The sequence below is a fragment of the Silene latifolia genome, chromosome 8 (assembly GCF_048544455.1).
Source record: "Silene latifolia isolate original U9 population chromosome 8, ASM4854445v1, whole genome shotgun sequence".
Classification (NCBI taxonomy): Eukaryota; Viridiplantae; Streptophyta; class Magnoliopsida; order Caryophyllales; family Caryophyllaceae; genus Silene; species Silene latifolia.
The window spans coordinates 46,101,273-46,128,312 of NC_133533.1; the positions used below are offsets into that span (position 1 = coordinate 46,101,273).

Here is a 27,040-nt window from a genome sequence, read left to right on the forward strand (position 1 = left end):
TAAAAAATTAAAAATTACATAAAATTATGTTGACATCATTTTGAATAAATATGAATTGATTTGAGACATAAAGTATTGTGAAATGATATAATTTGAGACCTTATTGTTGATTGTTGTATTATTCGAATAAATTTTATTTTGATTAATATGATATTTCACCAGTCACAAATTTATTTATAAAACGTTGATCATGCATAATTAATTATCACTTGTTAGTTTTAATTAAAACTCTTATGTATTTTATTTTAAAACATTGAAGTTAAATCTAAAAATATTAAATTTGAGAAAATATTATTTATAAGAGAAAATATTGAAGGTCATATATGAATCATATAATTTTTCTTCAATTATAATCATAAAATATTAAAACAGGCCACGCGAAGCGCGTGATACTACCTAGTATATATGTAAAATTGGATTGAAACGTTGTGGATGCCCCACGTGTCAACCCAGCCTTAAATACACGTATTAATTACATCTGAAATTAAATACAAACATAATAAATGCGGTATAAATCTCAGCAAGATATTAATTATAGTTTATAAATTTTATTATAAAATTATATTAAATAATTACGGTTGTTTGATTCTAAATTTACTAAAAAGTTATTTTGATACAAATTCTAAAATGTAAGTAATTACGTTTATTGTGAAAAATGCTTTCAATTGAGTATAATTTTCATTATGTTTATCAAATTCTAAAATGTAAGTAATTACGTTTATTGTGAAAAATCCTCCCATGATTTATGAGTCATTTTTATAAGAAAGGTATAAAATGTCTAGATATTTGAGAAAATAGAAGCAAAAAACTCGAGCTTCTTAATTCTCATTTCAATCCCCCTTTACTACTAAGAGAATAAAAAGGCATCTAGCTAAATAAGGTAACAAGTAAAAAAAAAATCATTACATTATTATCTTTTCAATTAATATATTCTTATAATTAAACTCATCTTTCAATTAAAATTTATATTTATGATTTTTTTCATTAAAATCCATAATTTATTATTTCAATCATTTCCATTTTCATAGATATTATTCTTCATCAGTAACACTCTAAAATTACGCAAATCTGCTTCTTATGCAGTCTTTAACATAATTATTGTCATCACTTACACCCTAAAATTACGTAAATCTGTTTATTATATTATCAATCATCAGTTACACTCTAAATATGGTATATATTTTAAAGAACGTAACAATTTTTATGTATTTTTTTAATTAAAAAAAATATTAGTCTAATTATTCGTAAATCGTCTTTTTAAGTGCGTGGTATACTGTTTTTACCTGTTTTTGTTATAAGCTTTATACGCGTTTTAATTAGATTATACATTTTTACATCACTTAATTGTAATTTAATGTCGTAAATTAGTTTCATGCAATGATATAGCATTAGAGTTAATTTTTATAGTAAGGTAAAAATAGTTTAAGACAAAAATAACTTAACTTAAAGTGTTTTTTTATAGTAATAAACCTTCATTTTCTACCTCTTACTAAAATTATATTAGTACATTATAATATTAAAGTTACAGTTAATTTAAACAATTAATTTAATGAGAATGACTCTTTATAAAACAAAACTAAAAAATATCGTGCTGTAGCACAGGGATCTACACTAGTTGTAAAATAAGTGGTTAAGACCGAGTTATTGTGGATAATAGGTTTCAGGTTTGAATCCCCTCCTTCCTTCTATTGTAACGCTATTAAGTGCGCGCTTTGTTAGACCGAAAAAAAAAAAAATATGTACTACTTGCCAAATAAGGTTGGAACAATAGGTAGATATATCGTTTGACTCATTTCAAAATTTTATTAAAGAAAACTATTTAAAAAATTTAAAAACACTTCGGTGAATTTTCACGGGTATTCAATTACTATAAAAAGTAAATAAATAACTGGGACAAAATAGTATATTTCATGTTAGTTTTAATACACCGTGTGGAGACTACATGTCTACAGGTTATTATTGAAGACGACGATAAAATAGATTGAATAAGCTTGACTCGCAACTCTAATCCTGCCATCCCCTGGGGTCAGTTATCCTTCCAAGTTTTTAGGCCGGTCAGCCTTAGCTTGGTTTAGCTCTGGTTTGAATCCAATATGTAAGACACAAATCCTTACTCTCCATCCTTGGTCTATATACCGCAGTGTCGAAGATTCCACCAACATGCTTCAGGTTTATTGGCTAAGCGTCACCTGCAGAAGCAAGAATTGATGCTGGTGATAAAATTTCTGGTGTTGACTGGCGGTGTACTGGTGTTGACAGCATTCAGTCGATAAGTCAAAAAACAACCTTAGCCATTCCATAACTGACTGCTTCCAAATACATTAAAATTGGTACAATACTGAGAAAACACATACATAGGATAGAGATTACCCTAGGATAGAAAACCCTACTCAACCAGCTGAGAGGCTCGCAAACTTACTGAAAGTGAAGACTGACTTAACGGGAAATAAAGAATGTACTTTGTTCTAAAGGTGTCATCCTATTATTAAACTTGCATAATGTGCAAACATATGTACTGAATGTACCAACAGCAGAGTCTCCATCATTTCTGCTATTTAGAGATCTCATTGAGACGACGATCCATGATCTGGGACACGGTTTCCATGAATGTCACTTCAGATATGGCAGGGAGAACGGCCTCGAGCGCCTCTTGAACTATCTCCTCAATCACGGATTTCTTCCTCACTGTCTCACGGCACATGATGCTTCCAATTGCATATGGGGTCCAACCTCTCTCCACCCCTTTCTTAAGCAGCATGGTCGAGATGCGTAGAGTACGTGCACTGTCAACCGACATGTCCCACCCATAAAACTTCAGAAGAGCTATGTCTTCCTTGGCATCCAGCGATTTGATGTACTCAACAGCCTCTCGAGAGTATGGTTGCTTAGCTTGCGGCCAGTACAGCCAGTCAAATGTGCAATCTTCAAACTACATGGAGGACAGATAACTTGGCTTGATTAGTTGAATTATACAGTAGCAAATCATAAGCACCAAGTTAACTAAACAGGACAATATCAGTAGCAAGAGATGAAGCAGCTGGAAAACATTCACGACTTTCCAGACAAAAACAAAAATGCATGCTTCGTAACCGAGTAATAGAGCATCATTATTTATAAGACTTGCATCATTATTATAAGACGTAGTACGCCTTGTGTCAGTGTTGTAGGGCAGGCAATGCTCATGTCAAGGTGAACTATGTACCTACTATCCAAGCAAACACAAACAGACGAACACATTGATTTGCTCCTATTTAATATTCTCGGTGATAAACCGTCCCACTTATATTCCATTGTTCCCAGCAGAATCCATAACAGTCAGCACATAATCTCACAATGCATTACAGCATAACAAGTTAAAAGCACCGGGAAGGCGAGAAGAGGTGCAATACAAAAAGTAGAGAACAATGACACTTACACTCTCTGGCAAGCAATACCCATGATCAATAGGTATCAGGGTGGTTCGCCCGGTTTCACTATTCTTACTGAACAATATATTTCCAGAATGCCTATCTGCATTCGCCAACCTCATGTCCAGCACAGATATTTTGTGCACCTCTTCCACTGGGAAAGCCCCAGGACCAATATCCTCACAGCTACCATTGTTTTTCATGAACTTCTGCAGGGATCCGTACTTCTCATTTATCCCATTGGGGTGGTTGAATCCCTCATGTAAACACTTGACCATGCCAGTGGGAGGAACCCCAGAAAAGCCGATTGCCTCTCCAGATTTCCCACGCCTACCGTTGATTGGATGGTCCAACAGGTACGCTGCAACTTCCCTAAATGCTCCTTCACCAACTCTTGTACCCCTCTTCAACCCTTCACCACCTGCGGTTAAGGGTAGGCCACGAGGGTTGTTCATTGCTTTAGGCTCCTCATCGATAGGCTTAAACACAGAAACATACTCTGATCCCGTCGAATCCAACATAAGGTACGCTCCACCTGACCCCTCAGTCGACATGATAGGGAAATGTCCATTAGCTAATCCATCTTTAGTCATCGCTATTACATCCAATATGGCTGTCGGCACATCACTCTTTGGGTTACCAAAAACTGGCACCAAAAAGTCTTTCGCTGGCACCAAATCACATCCATATTCATACTTCTTACTAACAATATCGGACGCATCAACTGACAACTCAAAGTCCTTCCCCACAGGCATAAACCTAACCTTGGCCGACTTCCTGATAATCAAAAGAATCACGCCATTGTCACCATGCTTAACGATATCATTAATTTTCTTCTGATCATCAAGCTGCTCCCCCTTATAAATAAGCTCATGACCGTCCTCACCATCCAACTCCTTCACCTCCTTCGCTATCTTTTTCTTCACAGACCCAACATCCTGAAACCGCCCCACGCAGAAACTCAGCTCCTTGCCACATACCGTCCTAACTTTAATCGCCTGTAAATCCGTCAGCTTAACCACAATGTGAAACACATCCCCATTCGAAACATCATAATCCCGAACAAGCGAATCACAACGAGACAATTCCCTCCCACCATACACTAATTTCTGATTCTTCACCACAAACCCAGTACTAATCTGAATCTTAAGCTTAACGGACTCAACCGACTCATACTTGAAAACCTGCAACGGAGCCCTGAACGTATTCCCCATTGCATTCACTTCTATATATATGGATTCATTCAAATCCAAATCAAGCGCACTACGGTAAAACCTAGGTGAACCTACGGATTCCTCCGTCCTAGTAACAACTAACGCAGCCGACGACATCTTTTCCTCTCAAAGTTTCGAACTTTAATCAATCTACTCCTTATTCACAAATACTTAACCTAATTAAAACTAATAAAAACTACAAATAAATATTACAAATTCAACATGAACAGTTTCTCTATACTCTTATCTACAGTTACATAAACAGTGAGAAGAAAATCGTATCCCTGAAACCCCAAGAGGGTAAAAGGGTATGGAAACGTTTCTGAAATCAAAGTAATAGCATACCTCAAATCGAATTTAGGCGACGAATTAGATCTTGGAAACCCTAAACTGAAGAAATCAGTTCAATTGATTTCCAGAAACTTTCCTCAAATGAGAGAAAAAGGGGTCAAAACCCCCAAATTAAAACCTTGATTTAAGAAATTAGTGGTGTAATTCGTACGATTTAAATGAAGGGGGAGAAAATGTAAGTTAAATTAGGGGGATTTTCGATTTTTTGTTTGATTTTTAGGGTTTGCAATAAAATAAAGGGGGAAGAAAAGAAGAAAGAGGATTAGAGGAAGATATGGTGATGGCAGAGGAGGAAGAGAGGGAGAAGGTGGGGGAAGATGCGACAATTTACGGTGACGAGGAAGTTTGATTTTATTATACGCGTTTATATTTATCGAAAGTGTGACACGTAAATGGAAGGATTTCATTGGTTCTATGATTTGGAGCTTCGAAAGTTTTTGTTTACTTTTTCTTACCCACAAATTCTCGCAAATGATAGTACTATCTCTTTTAGCTTAAAATGAGTTAAGTATGATAAGGCTTGTTTATATTAAACAAATATATTTCTTTTTTCTATACATTTTTATATACAAAAGTGGTATATATTTAACTCATCTTAATTTTAAGACGGATAGTGCCGTCTTCAGGGAGATTTACGGTTACAATAAGTCTTATTTAAGATGTAATATTTGTCTTAAATCTTAAAACGGATCAAATACTATCACATGATGACAATAAAGACAAAACTTTTGGCATGTCCTAGAAAACTTATCATATGATTTGGTATACATTTAACGCGTATTAAATTTAGTACAGATAGTATCTATCTAAAATGATGAGAATGAACCATTTTAAATTTAAGAGAGATATACTCATCTTAAATGAAAATTTGTGTTGGTTGAATAGTTTATTTAGATTTAGATACATGAATTTGAATGATATTGTCCTACCTCAAAGCGTCTTGTTTGTGACGGATAGTGATCTTCTCATAATACGCAAGTGGGAGGGTAAGTGGGGCGCTCCATATTCGTCTCACTTGCCCTCTCACTTGCAATTGTGTGAGAGGGCAACTATCCGTCACAAGCTTGTGACGGATAGTGTTCGTTATAAATGAAAAATTGCCATCCTAAAGATATCTGATGAAATCGGAAAAGGTACGTGGAAGATTAGCATGACTCACATGTGAAGGTATATGGATGATAAATAAAAATAGTTTATTGAAAATTTGATTAAAAATGTTATTTGATACATATGAAGATATTTTAATTATTTCTCTATTTATTTATATTATTATTAAATTAGATTTAATGCCCGTGCGATGCACGGACCTATTTTAATGCCCTGTCATGTACAATATAGTAACTTAAAAATATTTTTATGGTTGAACCTATATATTACTTTTGTTGCATGTTGTTCTATCTGTGTATGAGTTAGGCCTTGTTCTTTTGGACTTAAAGTCACTTAATTTAAGTTAACTTCAGATCCTATAAGTTCGATTCGATTCGAATCCTATAAGTTCGATTCGAGATCATATAAGTTGATTCGATTCGAATCCTATAATTTCGATTCGATTCGAGATCCTATAAGTTCGATTCGATCCTATAAGTTCGATTCGATTCGATTCGATCCTATAAGTTGATTCGATCCTATACTCACTTAATTTAAGTTCGATTCGAATCCTATAAGTTCGATTGATTGATTCGATTCGAATCCTATAAGTTTAGTTCGAGATCCTATACGTTCGATTAAGTTCGAATCCTATAAGTTCGATTAAGTTCGAATCCTATAAGTTCGATTCGATCTTATAAGTTCGATTCGATTGATTCGATCTTATAAGTTCGATTCGATTCGAATCCTATAAGTTTCGATTCAAAAAAACAGGCCTTAGTGTTCTTATCGACGAACGGAGGATACAAAACCAAAGCTTAACATCAATTAAATTTGCTAATAAATATTAATATTAAGAAAATATAAATTAAAAAAAAAATATACTCAACCCGTACCAGACCAAAGGTAACACTTACTATAAAGGGACGTATCACACCAAAGGTAACATTCCTTATTTGGCCCACAACATTACCAAGTTATCCTTATACTCATTTGATATTTACAGAAAATGTTATTACATACCCCACCTACCAACCCACAATTACATGCCCCGCCTATTTTTTCCCTCTTTACCCTTACTTTTTCCACCTTTTTTTAAATACTCCATTTTTCCCTACGTTACCTTTGGTGTGGTACGGAGGAAGTATAAGACATGCACATGTAGGTGAGGTAATTACCACACCCCAATTCAATCGTTTATATAGTACAATAAGCTTAGTTTACTTTGTGAGGAATCCTATTGTGCATATTAGAACTCTTTCATATTAAAATGTTTAATAACTTAATGGTGTACAAAGAGTATGAGTCCTTTAAACATTCACTCATAGTCCAACTCACTCTCTTAGATGGGTCGAATATGGAAAACGAAAAACACAATCTTGTAAACAGGTTTGAAGCTAGATTATAGTTTTAGACCGTCGTGAATTGCAGCTTGGTAGGATTGAGACCAAAAGTATAACATTATTTGTTTCCAATTTTAACTTAATAACTTGAAATTTGCATTTTGAACTTTTTGGTCACACGTAAAATTTACTCATGGTTGCTCTTTGAATTTTGAGAGGCTATCCCCACAATAACTACCCCAATTCCGTAAAATTCTAAAATCAATGCATGGATAGTATTATACTATCATTGCATTAACAATAACAAATTCCTTGGTATATAGTGTATTTACCCCTTAGAGCTATGTCAATTCGTTTTATAATAAGACGATTCTTTTATATTAGAAATAATTAATTTATTACTATTAATATACTCGTATAAAGGAATCGTCTCACAGTGTAAGTCCATCTAATATTGTTTCGTTTGAAGCGTCGTACCCGTACATGTGTTCATACTTATATTCCGTACATAGCAGTATAGCACCAAAAAAAATCATAAACAAAAGTACTAACATTACATGTTTCGAGCAAGATAATAACGGACTAATTATGTAATAAAAACACTAAAAAAGAAAATTTAATTTTCAACTTTATTTTTTAATGTCTATGCTAACCCATTTGCCTCTATCTTGTCATGGCCCGACTGATATAGAGTGCTGACACAACAAACTAAGTTAATGGAAAATAAAAACACAACTCTAACGCATAGACATTTTTTTTTTACAATTGGAATAAAATCTTACCTGTAAACATTAATGTTAGTTAATCGCCAAAAACCGATATGTTGAAAAATAATTACATGTATACATCAAAATTTCAATAATAATGTCTATATTTTTCTTAGGCCCTGTTCTTTTGGACTTAAAGTCACTTAATTTCAGTTCACTTCAGATCCTATAAGTTCAGTTCAGTTTAGTTCAGATCCTATAAGTTCAGTTCAGTTCATATCCTATAACTTCAGTTCAGTTCGGATCCAATAAGTTCAGTTCAGATCCTATAAGTTCAGTTCAGTTCAAATCCTATAACTTCAGTTCAGAAAAATTCAGATCCTATAAATTTTGTTCAGAAAAGCTATATACAGAGTATTATTTTAAAAAGACCGTTAAAAAACATTTGACATTAATCATTTGATACATACATTATTATTTTTTTTAAAAAAAAATCACTCCTCTCATTAATAATTTCAGCGTCACAGTAGATTCGGGCATGTTTGATAAAAAGCGGAATAAGGCCATGTATAAGGTACGAAACATGTGAACCCCCGCGATTATACAAAAGAATAAACATATAATTAATAGCGGAAAATACGTAAAATTTTAAAACTTCGAGGCATGGCCGCGGAGTTCACTGAAAACCTTTGAAAACTATTTAACCTAATTACTACTTTTACAAAATAAAAACATAATACGAATAGAAATATACAAGGGATCTCGGATCCCTCCAAATTTCAAAAAAATGCAATAACGAACGATAATTAAAAGGATGTATCGTTGCCTCAACAACGCTCGCTAGCCACTCATCTTGTAACCCCCAACATATAAAACCGCGTATAACACCGACCTGTCACCTGTCATTCATAAAAATGAATGTCACGGTCAGTGAGGAGTAACTCAGGTGTCTTACCAGCCCTATTACAATGTAATAACGTAAGTACAACACAAAATCTATCAGTTTATCAAACATAGAACATAGAAAAGATAAATAAATCATGTGATAACGGAACTTACACAACCAAAACGTGTCCCACTTTATTACGACCAAACACGACATCATAGTAAAGGAAGCACCGTCTGACCAAAGATGACATAGTGGACGGGTCCCAAAGTACTAATGCTAATCAATCATAAAGAATAACCAACGATCTCTCGGTAGAACGGCTAAATAGCATCACGCTCTCGGGATACAACACATACCCCGACAATCATCGAACTACAACACATAGCCGATATAAGCAGTCCTGGCTTAAGTACAATATCGGCCTTTCGGTAACCCGACACTATACTCTCGGAATACAACACGTATCCGATTCAACGGCTACGGTAACTTCCCGTAACCCTGAGACTCGTAACCGGGCTACAACACATAACCACGGACGATTAACTTCAATCTGGTCGCCTAGTCCACGACACATGAGCTAGGATCCGAATTGAAACGATCGTAACAAATGACATTGATTAGCACTAGAACGATAAACACACACAGACCCAATGTACGCAGCGTACATATCTAGCATGGACTAACCAAACAATCCAATATGTGGTAACAACCATGCAATACGAGAATTGGAATAAACACACCTAAATATGAAAATACCACCATGTATTGGCCGACCAATCTATCTAGCATCTCGTACCTGTTCCAACATAATTAAAGTACATATACGGCCTATAATGCTTACCGTCTCACCTGCAACAAAGTACAAATATAGCAAGACAAGTCCACAAAATAATATACCATTTTCTTTTATCAAAACCGCATCCAAAACAATCCCTACCTGCCAGTATACGCCGTCTCAACTATAGTATCTGACAATCTCTACATGTAAATATAAACCGTCTCAACTATACAACGGACTAACTAGTATCCAAAAAAAATCCTTACACGCCAGTATACACCGTCTTAAATATACCACAACTAAACAGGATCCCAAATAGCATCCCAAAACAATCCCTACATGTCAGTATACACCGTCTCAACTATAAAGGACACCAATTAGCACCCAAAGCAATCCATACATGTCAGCATACACCGTCTTAAATATACCACTTACTAGCTAGCATCCAAAATGATCCTTACATGTCAGTATACACCGTCTCAATCATCTCCACATATCAGTATACACCGTCTCAACTATACAACTGACTAATTAACATCCATAATGATCCCTATATATAATTATACACCGTCTCAACTATAAAACAGACTAACCAGCTTTCAAAATACACATATTTAACAAGTAATATTGAGTAACCTGTCATCGTTACCTTTTTCCGATCGAACTAGTCCTTCATGACTAACAAATCTTATACAAGACCGTCTATCTCAGCATCTACAACCGTCTTATAATAAATAAAGCTGAAAGTATAAATTGGGTTTGTAAAAATACATGACGAAAATGAATTTTACTTACAACGGATTGACAGGAATGATGAGAGCAGCACTATGGAACGAAAATCATTGATAACGGATGACAAACGGAGTGGCAGAATCAATTTAAAATTTAAAATTTTTTAAACAGAACGAAAAAGAAGAAAAAGGAAGGGTGAAGAAGGTGATGCGTGAGAAAATGAGGGAGCAACTAGCTAGCTAGCTATTTATTATACGTACGTTTCTTCATCGTTAAGAAATTTCGCTAGTTTTTAAAACCGTCTCGAGTTAAATTAAACCGATTTAAGTAAAAGTTTGAGAAATAAACGGAATCAATAATTAATATATTTACTGAGTGAAAATAAAAATAAACTCAGTTTGTTAACGGAAATAATACAAAATCGGATCGAATTGGAATTCTTAGTGATTTTTACTAAATTAGCGGAATTTAACGAAATTGGTTAATTTAGCGGAACAAACTCAAAATAGCTAACTAGACGATTCTTCTCAAGTCCGTAAAAGGAACATAATTTATTAATGATTATTAAAATTTAACATAACGAATTATAATGAAATTAATTAATTAGCTGAGAAAATAAATATATAAATCGTTAACCAACGTAATTAAATACAAAGTAGCAATTAAAATAATTTTATCCAACTTAATAAAATACGGCGTGTTACAAAACAACATAATCAAAAACATTTGGCGAGGCAATGGATTCGTTGTTGAGAGTGATAGTGATGATGAAAGTGATGAGGATTATGATAATATGCAAATAAATGGTTAGAAAAAAAGATATAATATGTGATTTATTTTTTATCGTAGTATAATGTATGAACAAACCAATGTATATAAAGCGGAAAAATGTTATTATTTTACCTTGTGTTTTAGACTATAATTTTTTTTTTTATCAATGTTCTCTCTTGGCAAGTAATAATAATAATAATAATAATAATAATAGTAGTAGTAGTAGTAGTAGTAGTAGTAGTAGTAGTAGTAGTAGTAGTAGTAGTAGTAGTAGTAGTTAAGTTAAATTAAATTAAATTAAATTAAATTAAATTAAGTTAAGTTAATTTATGTTCGACTCCTATAAGTTCAGTTCAGAAAAGTTCAGATCCTATAAGTTCGGTTCAGATCTTATAAGTTCAGTTCAGATCCTATAAGTTCAGTTCAGTTCAGATCCTATAAGTTCAGTTCAGTTCAGATCTTATAAGTTCAGATCAGTTCAGATTCTATAAGTTCAACTCAGATCCTATAAGTTCAGTTCAGTTCAGTTCAGTTCAGATCCTATAAGTTCAGTTCAGTTCAGATCAGATCAGATCCATTTCAGTCCAAAAGAACAGGGCCTTAATAGATGTCTCACTTAGTCCCATTGCCTTGCAATTATCTTTGTTCCTTGATTTAGACTCGATTGAAAAACTCACGACATTTCTTACTTCTTAGATCCACCTTTTGTATCCTGTAAAAAAAAAAGATCCACCTTTTTTATTTACTCTAACTACCACGATAACAATATCTCAATAACTATATAGGAGTGCTTGATTAAGGCCCTGTTCTTTTGGACCAAATTGTCTCGAATCAATCAATCAATCAATGGAGCTGAATTGAATGAATCGAATCAATGGAACTGAATCGAATCGAATCGATCCAATCTGAATCAATCAATCAATCGAATCGAATCGAATCAAATAATAATAAAAAGATTATATTAATAATAAAAATAATAATAATACTAAATATTATAATAAAAATAATACCAATAATAATAATAATAATAATAATAAATATTATTATAATATTATTCATTAATAATAATTATTATTATAATAATAATAATATATTAATCTAATAATAATAATTTAATAAGATATATAAAAACTAAAATAGTAATATAATAATAAATATAGTAATAATAATAATATATTAGTAATATTGTTCCGGGTGTAATTCCAGAGCAAGTATAGTTACCACCCGTGGCTTGTTGAATGATGTCTTGAGTTGGATTCTCCTTTGGCCTTAATCGTTCCTCTCGGCCTCTCCTGCAACAATGAACGAACTGAGGGCTTGACTTTGTGCCAAGCGTACTCACTCCGACGCTCAAGTCAGTAAACTTAAGGGATAAGTTGTTACTTGGCTGAATGTATATTGTAGAGAGATAAGGAAGATATTACCAGATGAATAGTGTATTTAGGTTTAGTTGTGGATTAGTTGGATCCTTTCCTCAATGAAGGTTGAGGAGTATTTATAGGCTTTCACCTTTTGTCACGTAGTGGCCAAGTGGCCAAGTGACTAGCGTGGAAAGATCGATCTACCCCTCGGCCGAGGGACCTATGGCGGCCGGCGGGCCTGTGACTCACCGCCGAGGGGTCTTGGATTATGAGTACGCGGGTATGTGCCCATTTGGCAGGTTGTCATCCGAGACCAGTGGCCGACCGTGATGTAAATTTTGATCGGCTAAGTCTAAGTCGTTGACTTGCTGTGGATATCTTTGACCTTGCTCAATATGTTGACTTGGTCAGCGGTGCAGAATATGCCCCATCAAATATAAATGATAACATTATTAATAATAACATAATATATTAATAATAATAACTAAAAGTAAATAATAATATAATAATAATAGGTCTAATATAATAACTTATTAATATAATAATATTAAATATAATAATAATAATAATAATAATAATAATAATAATAATAAATATGTGATTAATAATATTAATAATAATGAGTATATTAACAAAATAATAAATATAATATTATAACTTATTAATATAATAATATTAAATATATTATCAATAATATTAATAATAATGAATATATTAATAAAATAATAAATATAATATAATAATAATAATAATGATGATAATAATAATAATAATAATAATATAAACAATACGAATTAATTATTAATAAATATAATAGTAATATAATAAATATAAAAATAATATAATAATAATAATAATAATAATAATAATAACAATAATAATAACAATAATAATAATAACAATAGTAAATACATTATAAAAAATAATAATAATGATATCAATAAGAATAATAATAGTAATGTTGAAATAAACTAATATGAACTCGAATCAATTGAATCAATCGATCTGATCCAATCGAATCGAATCGAATCAATGGAGCTGAATCAATCAATCGAATCGAATGGAGTGAATCTGAATCTGAATCAACGTATTAGAACTGAAATTAAGTCCAAAAGAACAAGGCCTAAGAGAGCACTAAAGATGCAATTCACGGGCCGATCCGATCAATACAAAATTATAAGGCATTAACCTCAAAGCCTCAACGGTGAAAATCAAAGGACTTACCAATGGGTTAGCGTAAAATTTTTCTCCCAAAATCGCGTATACATTAGTTCATTACATGCCATATCTGCAAAAAAAAAAAAAAAACAAAGAAACAGACGGAAAATCAGTAAGTCAAGCGTGAAAGTAAAGACGTCGTATGCAGGGATGATTTATTGCATTCAGACACTATATACACATTAACTTGTTGGTGTTTCAGCTACACATGACATCTATTAAGTTTATGAGTTTAATGTATAGTAGGAGTTGGTCGTAGCAGGAAAGCACATATAATAATAATTTGCAAAATTTTATGATAAAGTTTACTTTAATTTGGTTTATTTGCTACGTGTATCAAACCGGAAATTTGATTCCTTCGCTACTTTCATTCGTAAAATTGTTCTTATGGTAGAAGTATTCTATACGGTAACTTATGATCATGATATGATAAAATTTGTTCTGCTTCCATATATAATATAATTAATTTACAACTTGATTACTATCTTTAAATGAAAATATTAGCTCTTAATAAAAAAATAGTTTAGGTAGTTTCGAAAACTTGGACTCTCTGTAATCGTTCGAAAAAAACTTCCTTTAATAATATAGATAGATTATTAGTATTGATTGATTTTATTGTATTATACAATGATTTTTTCGAAATCAAATACAATTAGAGCATGAACAATAGAAAAGATGATAGTTTTAGGTTTGAAGGATCATTAGATTGCTCATGTCGAAGTTGTTCCATAATAGTTTCATGTTCCAAAATATATGTTGAAAGAATGGGTAATGTACAATTTTTTTTTTTTTAGTACAAATTTGTAGTGGCGCTATGGAGACTTCTTATTCGGAAAATTCACATAGTACGCCAGAAATTCGACATTTTGTACAAAATACTCAATTTTTTTATCTGAAAAACATTAAGAAGTCATAACTCGTGTTTACAAGTTCAGAAATTAACGATTTTTTTCAAATCGATCATCTTTCCGATGACTTCGATTTGAAAAAAATGTCGTATTTGAATCCCGTGACTATGAGTTTTTGTATGCAAAAGTTTTTTTGACCAAACAAATTTTAAGTGGTCATATTTTTTGGTAACGAGTTCCAAACTCGACAAATCCTCCCTCAAATCGTAGTATTAAAAAATGTCATCTTAATCTTAATTTTAATATATACTAGTTGTTGCACCACGCCCTACCGGGCGCGGTGCCCCAATTTGTCGAAATGTTCAGCGTAAGTAACTTAGAAATATATTAATAGAAATAGGCATAGCTAATTGGCTATCACAGATTTAGAATTTCCGGAATGAGCAAAGTATTCATTACACAATTGGCGAAATTGCTTGAAAACATGATGTCTAATGCCGGCTAATTAGATAACAATTGCCGAAAAATAGTGGGCAAATGACAGCGCCGCTAAGGCACAGTCATTTCTTTTGCCGGGTAAACATACCTAATAATCCTGATAACAATACGAAAAGATAAATTGAACGTTGACGAACAAAAACATAACATGCTAAGTAAGGCCAAGTCTGAGGGACATCACCAAAACAGCTCGTGTAAAGAGTGTGAAAGGTGTCCATGACATGAGCATATAAGCTCGCGGAAGGTGTCGACGAAAAGGAAATTCGATAAGTTTAATAAATTCTATCTTGACGAGGTTCGGACCTAGGTGATGCGAACTACTACTATGATTTATCCGCTAGTTTAGCTAGCAATTGTAGACTTACCAATGGTGCGTGTCCAAATAATTAGAACTTATTGTTTAGAATCCAAGAGATTTTGGTAGAAAAAACGAAGTGAATGGAAAAGAGGCAAGGGAGATGACCTCCACTGTTCCAACTAAGAATTAGCTGACTAAATGTTGCAGTCCCATTAAATTGGTAATTAGGTTTCCCACTGACACGGAAATGACTCTTGTGGTCACTCATCATAACTCCCAACTCCAGTGATGCCCCGACCTTTCCAGTTTCCACACGGGTTCTTTTACCCGACTTGTAGAATTCACATTTGTTGCACTCGTTTTGGTAGCTTGGAATTACATGGTCTCCAGGTTGAACATTTGTTTATCTGGCGCTTTACTGCACTCTCCACGATCCTGCATAAAAGAGGTCAGAATTCATTACAAACGGAAAGCCAACATCAACTGATATGTGCAGCTTCATGTGATATGCTCATATGCATACCCAGTAGCTTCATGACCAAGGATGCATGGGAAGAGACCTTGGGGTCCTGTGGGAACATAAACAAGTTATGCTAGATTAGTCTCCTAAGTGACCAGTTTACATATAGGAATTGTGAAACATATTGTACAATTTTTTTTTAATGTACTCGGTAAATTAGCACATAGTGGATAATCGAAGCGGTCTCTTTAATAACACTTTGAGTAACAGTCAGTTTTAAAAATGTGCAGTAGAGATGGCAGCAGAATATTTCCCACGCTAAAAACAACATTGCTCTTAACCCAAACACAATCTTACTCGAACAGCCGATCCCAACAAAAAATTGGCGCAAATCACGATTGACTCACCCTAAATAACTATTATAAAATTAAAAAACTTCAAAATCGTGACCCAAAAAATGAGCCAAATCAACTTGTGATTTTCGACCAAAAAATAACCTGAACTAAACTTGAGCATAATGACCCTGCCATCTTTACGTACAACTTTTAAAAAGTGGATGTCTCACCTAAGCAACTGTAGCCTGAAGCAAAGAGGCTAAGTCACCTTCACTAAACTCCTGGGTAAACCAAATTAGAGAAAAGAAAGTGGGATGAAGAAGTATAACTCACTTGAGATAACCCCTATAAACGAATGCCTAACAGCATCATCTTAACTCATAGCATAATAATTATAAAGATAACATGAGTGAGGAGTGAGGACAGCAAAATAACCAAATTTGGACAAAATCTACAGCTTTGCCAATATCTCACTGACGGAGCAAAGAGATAGTCATGAGTTGGAAGAACAAGATTGTCAATGCCATGAGCCCACAAGTATTTCAATTATACTCCGTATCATTTAGTGATTTCTTTATACTGAAATAACGTCCAAAAATAAGCAACCAAATCTAAGGCAGTTGTCCAGGAAACTAATGCTTGATGAGCACGGCCTAAAGATCAACATAGCATAATGACTCGGTCAACTGAAAAACAGCAACCCACCAAAAATGAGCAACGACCCACTTCAATCAAACCCCAGAACCAGTTCAATTAACATCACGATCACAATTTTTAAACTAAAAATGCAATTTTATTAGAGAGACAAAGTTTAAAATGTGATGTGAAGTGCGATGGTGTTGCCTAACTCGTTGCTTAACTCGCTATAGTTTAAAAACCAGCGTATGCAAAGGGCGAGAAGATCAGAAAACGAAAGGAGAAAAGACGGGGAATGAGAGGAAGCATCAAACTGATACAACCCCAACAGCAGGATACAATAGCTTAGACGACATATTGTATGTAAGTACCTGATGTAAGAGCCTGCACATGAGATCTGCACATGAAAACCGAGAAAAGACGGATTAAAACAACTAACAACGGAAAGTAGAATGACGCCAGGAGAAATAATGAACCAAATCAAAACCCGCCAAATTAATTACTTGCTATTAAGCCAATAAAATCAGTACATGTGCTTTTTAAAGAGAAAAATCAAGGGCTGCGCTGAAAGCTGCAATGTTTAGCACCATCAAATCGAACAGGGCACAAGTGGAAAGACAAAAGAATATAATGGAAATATGTAAATGAACGACACAAAGCAGTAGCGGGAGTGATAATCTGGGTATATGAGCACAAAACCCATAAAACGAAGAGCAATATACTAAACCAAAAAACCCAGAAAATAAAGATGAACGCAGAATACATTAGTACGGATGGCGGTAAAACCCCAGATTTCAACTGAAAGGAGAAGTGGATTTCAACCAAAAGGAAAAGTGGCGGAGAATGAGAAAAAGAAAGGGCGAAAAAATGAAAAGTAATCACAATTATGGACTGGGAGTGCAGCCGCATAGATCCCCTCTAAGAAACACAAAAAGAACAAAACCAAAAAGGGAAAACAACCAATGGTAACAAACCTTGGTTTGGATGGAGTTGGAGAAATAAATCACCATCAATGCGTGCTTGTAGGTACCCGGGTGGTATGTGGGTGAAGAGGATGAGGGTTTGAGATTGAAAGGGGGAATGAATGGAACGAAAGGGTTTTGAGGGTAGAGGAATGAATGGAAGGCAAGGATTGTAAGGGAGAAATCAACGCGAAAAAAGCTGAAAGGTAGGAAAGTAGGATCAAACCTTCTTTGATTATGAACACCAAGCTCCAACCCTGAAGCTCTATTCATCATCCTCTGAACAAGAGCTGTTATCAAATAAACCAATCTCACTTTCGTTGCTGAGCAAAACAGGTTTCACACTATTCTAATGTGCAACGAATAAGAAAACATAGTTCAACAGGCCGAGTACTTATCGCATCAAAGCGGCATAGCGACATAGCAAAAATTAACAGGGAACCAATATTGAGAAATGAAGATGAAATTTCTAAAACAATTGCTGCAAATTTTGATATAATCACCGCTGCAAAGGTTCGGGGGAGCATATAATCACCTAGATAATTACTTCTCAGCAAGTGCTTAAGGAAAGTGGTTTTTTCGCTAGAATACTGACAGCGAAGCATGACCATTGGTTTTGCACCAAAAACATTGTCTGGCTGCACAGGACAACAAACAGCTATAATCAGGTTAGAAGATACACACAAAAAAGAGAGACATGATTAATAAGAAGCAGGAGAAAAGCTAACGAAAAAGCAGGATTTATAGCCTCATTACCGGCAACGGTGATGCAAACTCATGAAAATTATAAGCTAACTCTCAAGGCTTTGGTTCCTGACTGTACAAATTCTTCAAACAATAAAGTATGTATGTCATAGAGGATAAGTGTGCCTGCAAATGCAACCAGTCTCACAAGGTCAAGATAGTAGACCCATAATGACTTTGTGAACCACAAATTGTGAGTGTTGATATTCTTCTAGCATGACCGAATGAAAGGCTATATACTCTTAATAATTGCAACCAGAAGCCAATCGTAAACAGCAGGCAGCAGTGACTTAGAATATGAAGAATATTGCTTCCAATCTTTATAGTTTCACATTTGATATCCCACTAAATCTCTTTAGTGATGATTTAATTAACCACTTGTCACTCGGAATAACATACTAATATAGTACTCTAGGTAAAAAGATGATACTCCATATTATTTTTAAGTGAGAAGATAAGTAAATTAACTACCTAAAATCCCAAAATATAAAGAGTAAAAGAAAAGTATGAATGGAGGAACTCAGAGAGTGTGTAGCAATTGAAAGGGGGAATGGTTATATGGAAACGAAATATAAAAAAAATCGGGTAAAAAAATTGATAATTGGAAATTACCTCAGACGATTATGTTGGTAGCTTTAATGGTGTATGAGTGAAGATCACGCCTTCTAGGTCGAGTTTTCCCCATAGATGAAGGAATAGTGCAGAAAAATGAAGGGTTATAGCCATTTGAGGGAGAAAGATGGGTTTTCGCCTTTCGGGAATAGAAATACAAACCCCAGATTTTTTTGATGTTCAAATGAGGAGATAGGGAATGGATATGAGGCCATGACTAACTTGGTAAGGTGGAAATGAATTTTCCGAGAGCAAAAGAGGGGAATTGCTTGGTGAGACGGGAAGGTAGAATGTCAACAAGATAGTGGAGAAGAAATGGCCACATGTTCAACTAAGCGAGTGATAAGGAGAGAAAGTTTGATCACGTGCCTTGCACGGGAATGAGTAGATTAGCACTATTCCTAAGAAGCATTTTTAGAAGTGTATACATTTTAAGGGGTTATAGATATGCCGCCAATTTTTGTGGGGTAAAACTGGATTAAACGCAGATTACGTCACGCATGTCGTCGGTTGAAGCAGCCAAAACTACTACAAAGCCGGCAGTCAAAATCAACATAGGCCAACTTGGATTCAGGTTGGATGATTCGACAAAACAATACGACCAATAGTATACGGTACCAATGCCAAAATATATTCCACTTGACATAATAAATTGCATATTTATAATACACAAAATTTATTGAAGACGGACGATATCCGTCACAAACAATCTTATTAAAGACATGCGATATCCGTCACAAGTTTGTGACGGATACCGTTTCCTTTCACAAAATGCCCATTGAGAGGTGAGTGAGAAGCACATGGGGGGTGCCCCCACCTTAGAGCATGTACATTGAAGAGGATAGTTTGATCCTCTTATTTCCTCTCTTTCATTCTATATTTTTGACACATCATACCCTCTTTCATCTACCCCACTTTCCAATATCTTCTTCCTCTTCCTCTAATTTTTTCCACATCAAAGAGGATGCAAACTTCCTCTCCTCTTTTACCTTTAAAGTAAACCCACTATAATTTTTATCTCTTATTTAAAGACAAGGGGCCAAAAGAACATCCTCATAAATAGAGGAAGTCTTCCTCTTCCTCTTCAAAGAGGATGTTAAGAGGATATACCCACATTGAAGAGGACATCCTCTTAGATGAAAGAGAGTACTAAGAGGATGGTTCATCCTCTTCAATGTGGATGCTCTTATTCCCTCTCCCTTTTTGTGAGAGGTCACAAGCTTGTGACGGGATTAACCTGTCACAAGCAAGACTAGCTGTTTGTAATATTGAATCAATAAATCTTGATTCAAACGGTCTTAAAAAAATGCACTAAATGTCACCGATTTTTTAATAGAAGGTAATTATTTAATGAAAAATGTTATAATTAAAGTTGTTATTTTTTATCTTAAAATGATGGTAGCATTTTATTACTCCAATAGTAACATTTTATTGTAAAATGGCTACATTTAGCCCGTTTTATTTCAGACGAAAAATAATCCATCTAAAATAAGTATTTACGATACAAAGCGTCTTGCTTGTGACAGGCTAATCCCGTCACAAGCTGAAGACCTCTCACAAAAAGAGAGAGGGGACAAGGTGAGGCATTCCCCATGTGCTTCCACACTTGCCTCTCATGGGTATTTTGTGAGAAGAAATAGTATCCGTCTTCAGCTTGTGACGGATATCGTCGTCTTCAATGAGATTTTGTGTTTACGATATTAATACGGAGTATTAATGAGCAAAAAAAGATCTTTGACTTGAATGAAAGATTTGCTAGCTTCTTATGTTTGAGGATGACTAGTTCCCGTTTTGTTTCAATTTTAAATGATAATGATCTCATTTATTATGTCTTAGTGACAAATTTGACTTGGTTGGGGAAGCCCCAGAGCATCATCACTGATATAGGTATTAGAGATGGATCATGGTGATCTAGCAAGCTAATTTCAAACTCGGAAATAGCAACATGATTATAATTCGGTGTTAATACCAAAAACGACTTTTGGCTGTGATATTTCTCGTATGTGGTTAAAGTCAATTACGATGGTGACCTAATTAACTAATCCCAATCCAAAAGTAAGAAATACTTCATTCCATGGTCATGGTACTAATTGAACTCAAATGAATCTATCTTACTTGCAATCCATCTTTGTCCAGCCAACCCATGATATATTTTTAGACCAATCTCAAAGCTTACACAACCGAATTGGTTGAAGAAAAGGAAAACCCATCGATCAAGCCCAATAAGCGGAAGCAGAACAACCACCAAGCTCGTCGAGAGAAGGCGGGCTTTACGTAAGTTGACCATCCACTCATGAGGTATGAGAATTATTGACTAAATGGGGGAGAATAGTCATTTCTAAGGTCCAATAATAAACTTGACTTTTAGTTACGATGATTTGTTCATATAATTATAGAGGCAACATTCATTAAGCTATATGATTGAACTAATTAACAAACTAATGCAAAAGTAGACTCATTGTTTCAACTTTCAGAATGTTCTATTCTGTTGTACGAAGTAGTATTGATGTAAAGTAGCAAAATGATAAAAAGGATGGCCCAGTTACAGATCATTTGAGCCAAGTGTTTGTCCGTTAGAGCAGCATTTGGACTTATTTAAGTGCTCACTAATTGCAAAAGTCATCCAACTTTTTTGAAATGATTTCTAGTGGTTTATTCATACAACGGAAATAATGCCTCCATAAACTCCCAATATGGGACGACATCATCGGAAGACATCATCACTCTTATTCGGACCCTTTCACTGATTTTGAAAATTCTTACATCGAGTTGGTTTTTCTGAAGACCCTTTTAATTTAAGATCTCACACAACCCCCAATTTTTATTTTAATCGGATGCGAGAATCGTTTTAAATAAAAAATGGTGCTCCTATATGGAATATATTGTTATGTATTTAATTGATAGCCTGATACTCTGATAGTCAAAATCACGAGATTTAACATATATATGTAGGTTTACGTTTCTTCACTGTTGCCAAAAAAAAAAAAAAGAATTGGGGATCCTTTGTTTTGTCGCAAGTCACTCATTTTGACAAGTACTCGATTCTCGTTTGTCAATAGGTCTTGGTATAGACGGATGGGGCGAACAGACGGGTAAAGACCTCTAATAAAATGGGTAGGAGGGACAAGGTGGGGCACCCTCCATGTACTTCCCACTTTATGGCAAATGGATATTTTGTGAGAGAAAATGGTATCCGTCTATACGTATAGACGGATAGTGTCCGTCTATAATGAGAATTTGTGCTCGTTTGTCAACCAAATATTTTTGGGCAATTTGAATGAATTTTCATTGATGTTTGGTACTAGTAATAGTAAGGTTGAGAATTGGACCTCCCCTCGTACACTTCAGTACACTTAATAGACATCGTGGTATTTCGAAAAGACCTCAATATGGGATGAAGATCCAAAATCAAACAAGACAGTAATATTTCACACTCGTTATACTTCAAATTTCACTCTCATTATTTTTTAACATTATCAGGAGTATTAGTTTTTGTCTAGGGTTTCTAGGGTTTCCGTCTAAAAATCTTAGGGTCCATCCTCTTTCTCGAGGCTCTTTCCCACGATTTTTGATCGTGTGAGAGGTCTTTCCACGTTGTTTTCGCTTGTAGTTTTTGTTTTCTATGCAGGTACAAAGGATGAGTTCTTCACGAGAGGCAAATCGAAAAGATAAGGGGCCGGTTATATGCGAAGAGGAGAACGAACACACAGTTTTCGAATGGGAGGAGGAAGGCAATTCGAAGGTTGAGAGCAAGGTTCTAGTCGGGAAATTATGGGCATCCAGGGCTTTGAATGTGAAGGCGGCTATCGATACTATGATACGACTATGGAACCCTTCAAAATCGATCCTTGGCAATGTTGTTGACGCAAAGGAAAAGATTTTCATATTTCGATTCGAAGGGGATAGGGATAAAGCGAGAGTTCTTGAAGGGCAACCATGGCACTTCGAGAAATTTGTTTGGTGTTTCAATGAACCTAATCGCTCTGGTAAGGTTACTGACGTACCTCTTTTCCATTTTCCTATTTGGGCTCGCGTGTATGATCTTTCTATATCGGGGAGAACAAGTCAGGCTAACATACGGCGAATTGGGGCAAGCTTGGGTACATTTGTTGCAGCCGATGATAGCCAATACACGGAACTGGATAGGGCCATACGAGTTAGAATAATTCATGATGTTCGAAAATCCCTAAAAGCTACAATTCCTATTAAAATGAAGGAGGGGAGGGTGGTGAATTTTGATGTAAAATATGAGAGATTACCTATCTTTTGTTATGGCTGTGGAGTGATGGGCCATGGGGAAAAGGACTGCGACAATGGACCGTATGAGGAGGATGAGCTTTCTTTTGGGGAGTGGCTACGGGCATCCCCGTGGAAGGTTACCAAGACAAAGGCTGATGGGGGAGGTCAGGCGAGGAGGGACTTGAATGGGTTGTTTGATGAGGAGAAGAAACGTGTAGAGGAGAAGGATGTTAGTTTGATGATCGAAAGATTGCAATCAATTGCCATTGACCTTAAAAATAAAAAGGCGAGAGCAGTTTCAGGGGGGAGGGAGCAGGTGGCTGGTGAGGGCAGGAGCGGGCATCAGCAGACTGAGAGCATGAGTGTGGTGTTTGTTGAGGATGAGAACTCGGGGAGGGGGAATGCGGGTGGCTCTGATACGGAGCAGTTTGTTGTTGATGCTACTGTTGTACAGCAGTATGAAAAAGGGGGGAAGGAGACAGTCGTGGAGGTGGAGAAGATGATGGGTGCTGATAAGGGTGGCGAGACCAACAGTATGGTAGGGGCAGGGACTCATAATGTGACAGGGGGAGGGAAGCGCAGGGAGTGGAAGAAACTGGCAAGGGTGGGAGAGAGGGAGCCGGTGGGAGAGGTTAGTAGTGGATGTGGCAGTAAAAGGAGCAGGGAGGAGGAGTTAGCTGTTGGTGGTGACAAACGAATGAAGACAACTTTAGACGGGGGCGTCTTAATACCTGAGGCGGAGGTTGAGGTTTCTCAACCCCGCCAGGCCCAATGAATCTCCTAAGTCTCAACTGTCGGGGTCTGGGCAACCCCGACACGGTGAATGCCCTTCGTACTTTGGTACGAAGGGAAGCCCCGGCCATGATGTTTTTATGCGAGACAAAACTTTGTGGTCGTGATATGCGGAGGGTGCGGGAGAAATTAGATGGCTATGATGGGATTGAGGTTGATAGCATGGGAAGATCGGGGGGTCTCGCGTTTTTGTGGAAAAGGGAGGTGGATTGTAGGTTTGTGTCGGCTTCTGTTCATCACATGGATTTCCATGTTCGGGAGGGGGAGAAAGAATGGAGAGTCACGGGATTCTATGGTTGGCCTGCGGTCTCAGATCGTCATCTTTCGTGGGAGCTCCTTCGTCTTCTTCATGGACAATCGTCTTTACCATGGGTTTGTGTCGGGGATTTTAATGAGATTCTGTTTTCTACGGAGATGAAAGGGGGAAGTCGGGCTCAATGGCAAATGAATAACTTCCAAGCTGCGATTGATGAGTGTGCACTAAAGGATGTTCCATGGGAAGGATACGCTTTTACTTTCGATAATGGCCAAGCAGGCCTTGATAATCGGCAATGTCGATTAGACCGTGCTTTATGCTCTGATTCCTGGCACGATCTTTACCCGTATACACGGCTTTTTCATCTTGATCGGGAGTGGTCCGATCACGCACCTATCAAGCTGGTCTTTGACAGACGGGAAATTGGTGGAATGACGAGGAGTCGCTTTCGATTTGAACAAATTTGGGTGGGGGAGGAGGGGTGTGAAGATGCTATTGTCCGTGGGGTGGCGAGAGGGAATGGGAATCTGGTGGAAGCTTTACGGGGATGTACACGAGAGCTGCAAGCATGGAAGAAGATCAGTATAGGTAAAATAAATCGAGCTTTGGAGGCTAAACGCAGACAATTGGCCCGGTTAAATGAGGGGGATCGTTCGGAAGTGGCTGTGAAAAAACGAAGGAAATTGATAGCTGAGTTAGCCGGGCTCTATAAACAAGAAGAACAATATTGGAGGCAACGTTCGCGTGCTCTTTGGCTTCGGGATGGGGACCGGAATACGAAGTTCTTTCATAATAGAGCGGGGGAAAGAAAGAGGAAGAATTTTATCGGGATGCTTGTTGATGATGAGGGACGGGAACGGGTGGGAGAGGAAGCTGTGGCTATGGTTGCTAATAATTATTTCCAGGAACTATTCACTTCGGCCGAACCAAGCGATTTTGATGATGTCTTACTCGGTCTTGAGGGGCGGGTCACTGAAGATATGAACCGGGTGTTACGAGCTGATTATAGTGAAGCTGAGATTGTCGAGGCTCTTAATCAAATGCACCCTCTGAAAGCTCCCGGACCGGATGGTATGAATGGTTTATTCTATCAATCGTATTGGCAAATTATTGGTTCAGATGTTGTGAATACGGTTCTTGGTGTCCTGAGAGGTGAAGTTTCTCCGAGTGGTCTAAATAAGACCAATATTGTTCTAATCCCGAAGAAAAAGGCGCCAGATAAAATTCGTGACTTCCGACCGATAAGTCTGTGCAATGTGGTCTATAAACTGGTTTCCAAAGTTCTAGCTAATCGTCTGAAAGGGTTCCTTGGGGAGATTATATCAGAGAATCAAAGTGCCTTTACTCCAGGTCGGTTGATTTCTGATAATATTTTAATTGCTTTCGAATTATTTCATCATATGAAGAATAGCAGACAAAGAGAGGGACATATGGCGGTTAAGCTAGATATGGCTAAGGCGTATGACAGGGTGGAGTGGGTCTTTTTGCGCCGCGTGTTGAGTACTATGGGGTTCGACGGTAGGTGGATAGCGAGAGTTATGGACTGCATTTCAACAGTAACTTTCTCGGTTCTTATTAACGGGTGCCCGTCCGATGAGTTTCAACCTGCGAGGGGGTTACGACAGGGGGATCCTCTATCTCCATACCTGTTTCTTTTATGTGCGGAGGCCTTGTCTAATATGATCCGAAGAGCTGTGGAAAACAATTCGCTGCATGGGATTCGTATTGCTAATTCGGCTCCTACTATTTCGCATCTTCTCTTCGCTGACGACAGCATTTTTTTCTCGCGAGCCACATTGGAGGATGCTGCGGTTATTAATGATATTTTGAGGAGATATGAACGAGCCTCGGGTCAGCTTGTGAGTCTTGACAAGACTACTGTCTCGTTTAGCAAAGGAGTGGAGAGGGGGAGAAGGGATATCATTGCGGCGGAGTTAGGGGTTGTGCAGGTTGAGGAGCAGGCTCGTTATTTGGGCTTGCCTACGGTTATTGGTCGATCTAAGAAGGTTATTACGGATATTATTCGTGATAAACTTTGCAAACGTTTACAGGGATGGCGCGGGAAGATGTTGTCGAGGGCTGGTAAGGAGATTCTCATAAAGGCTGTTGCCAATTCGCTCCCTACCTATGTGATGAGTGTGTTTAAAATTCCCGCTGGTTTCTGTGACGAGTTGCGATCGATTGTGGCCCGATTTTGGTGGGGACATGATGAGAATAAGAGAGGGATTCATTGGGTGGCGTGGAAGCGGATGGCTCGGCCTAAAGGAGTGGGAGGAATGGGGTTTCGCGATTTCCAGCTGTTTAACCTTGCGTTGCTGGGTAAGCAGGCGCGGCGTCTTATTACCAACCCGGATAGCCTTTGGACCCGTTTGATGAAGGCGAAATACTTCCCAAATGATGATTTTATGACCGCTAGTTTGGGTAGTAATCCTAGTTATACGTGGCGAAGCATCTTCGATGCTCGTATGGTCATGGACCAAGGCTTGCGACGGCGTATTGGTGA

At 36.4% G+C, this 27,040-nt stretch overlaps 1 protein-coding gene and 1 long non-coding RNA gene across 3 annotated transcripts; both read right to left on the reverse strand.

The window, feature by feature from the left end:
* Positions 1-2,270: 2,270 nt before the first annotated feature.
* LOC141596789 (phosphatidylinositol 4-kinase gamma 4-like) lies at positions 2,271-5,380 on the reverse strand. The gene is made up of 2 exons (XM_074417035.1): positions 3,416-5,380; positions 2,271-2,929 (listed from the first exon to the last, which is right to left on the reverse strand). Exons 1-2 carry the CDS (start codon positions 4,736-4,738, stop codon positions 2,552-2,554), a joined length of 1,701 nt encoding a protein of 566 aa, XP_074273136.1. The 5' UTR covers positions 4,739-5,380; the 3' UTR covers positions 2,271-2,551.
* Positions 5,381-17,435: 12,055 nt separating this feature from the next.
* LOC141594322 (uncharacterized) lies at positions 17,436-18,945 on the reverse strand. Of its 2 annotated transcripts, XR_012522124.1 has the most exons (4): positions 18,651-18,945; positions 18,430-18,532; positions 18,121-18,184; positions 17,436-17,503 (listed from the first exon to the last, which is right to left on the reverse strand). It is a non-coding gene; the product is annotated as an uncharacterized LOC141594322 (long non-coding RNA). The 2 variants fall into 2 exon arrangements; XR_012522123.1 differs by lacking the exon at positions 17,436-17,503 and having other exon boundaries at positions 17,557-18,184.
* Between the last annotated feature and the right edge of the window lie 8,095 nt (positions 18,946-27,040).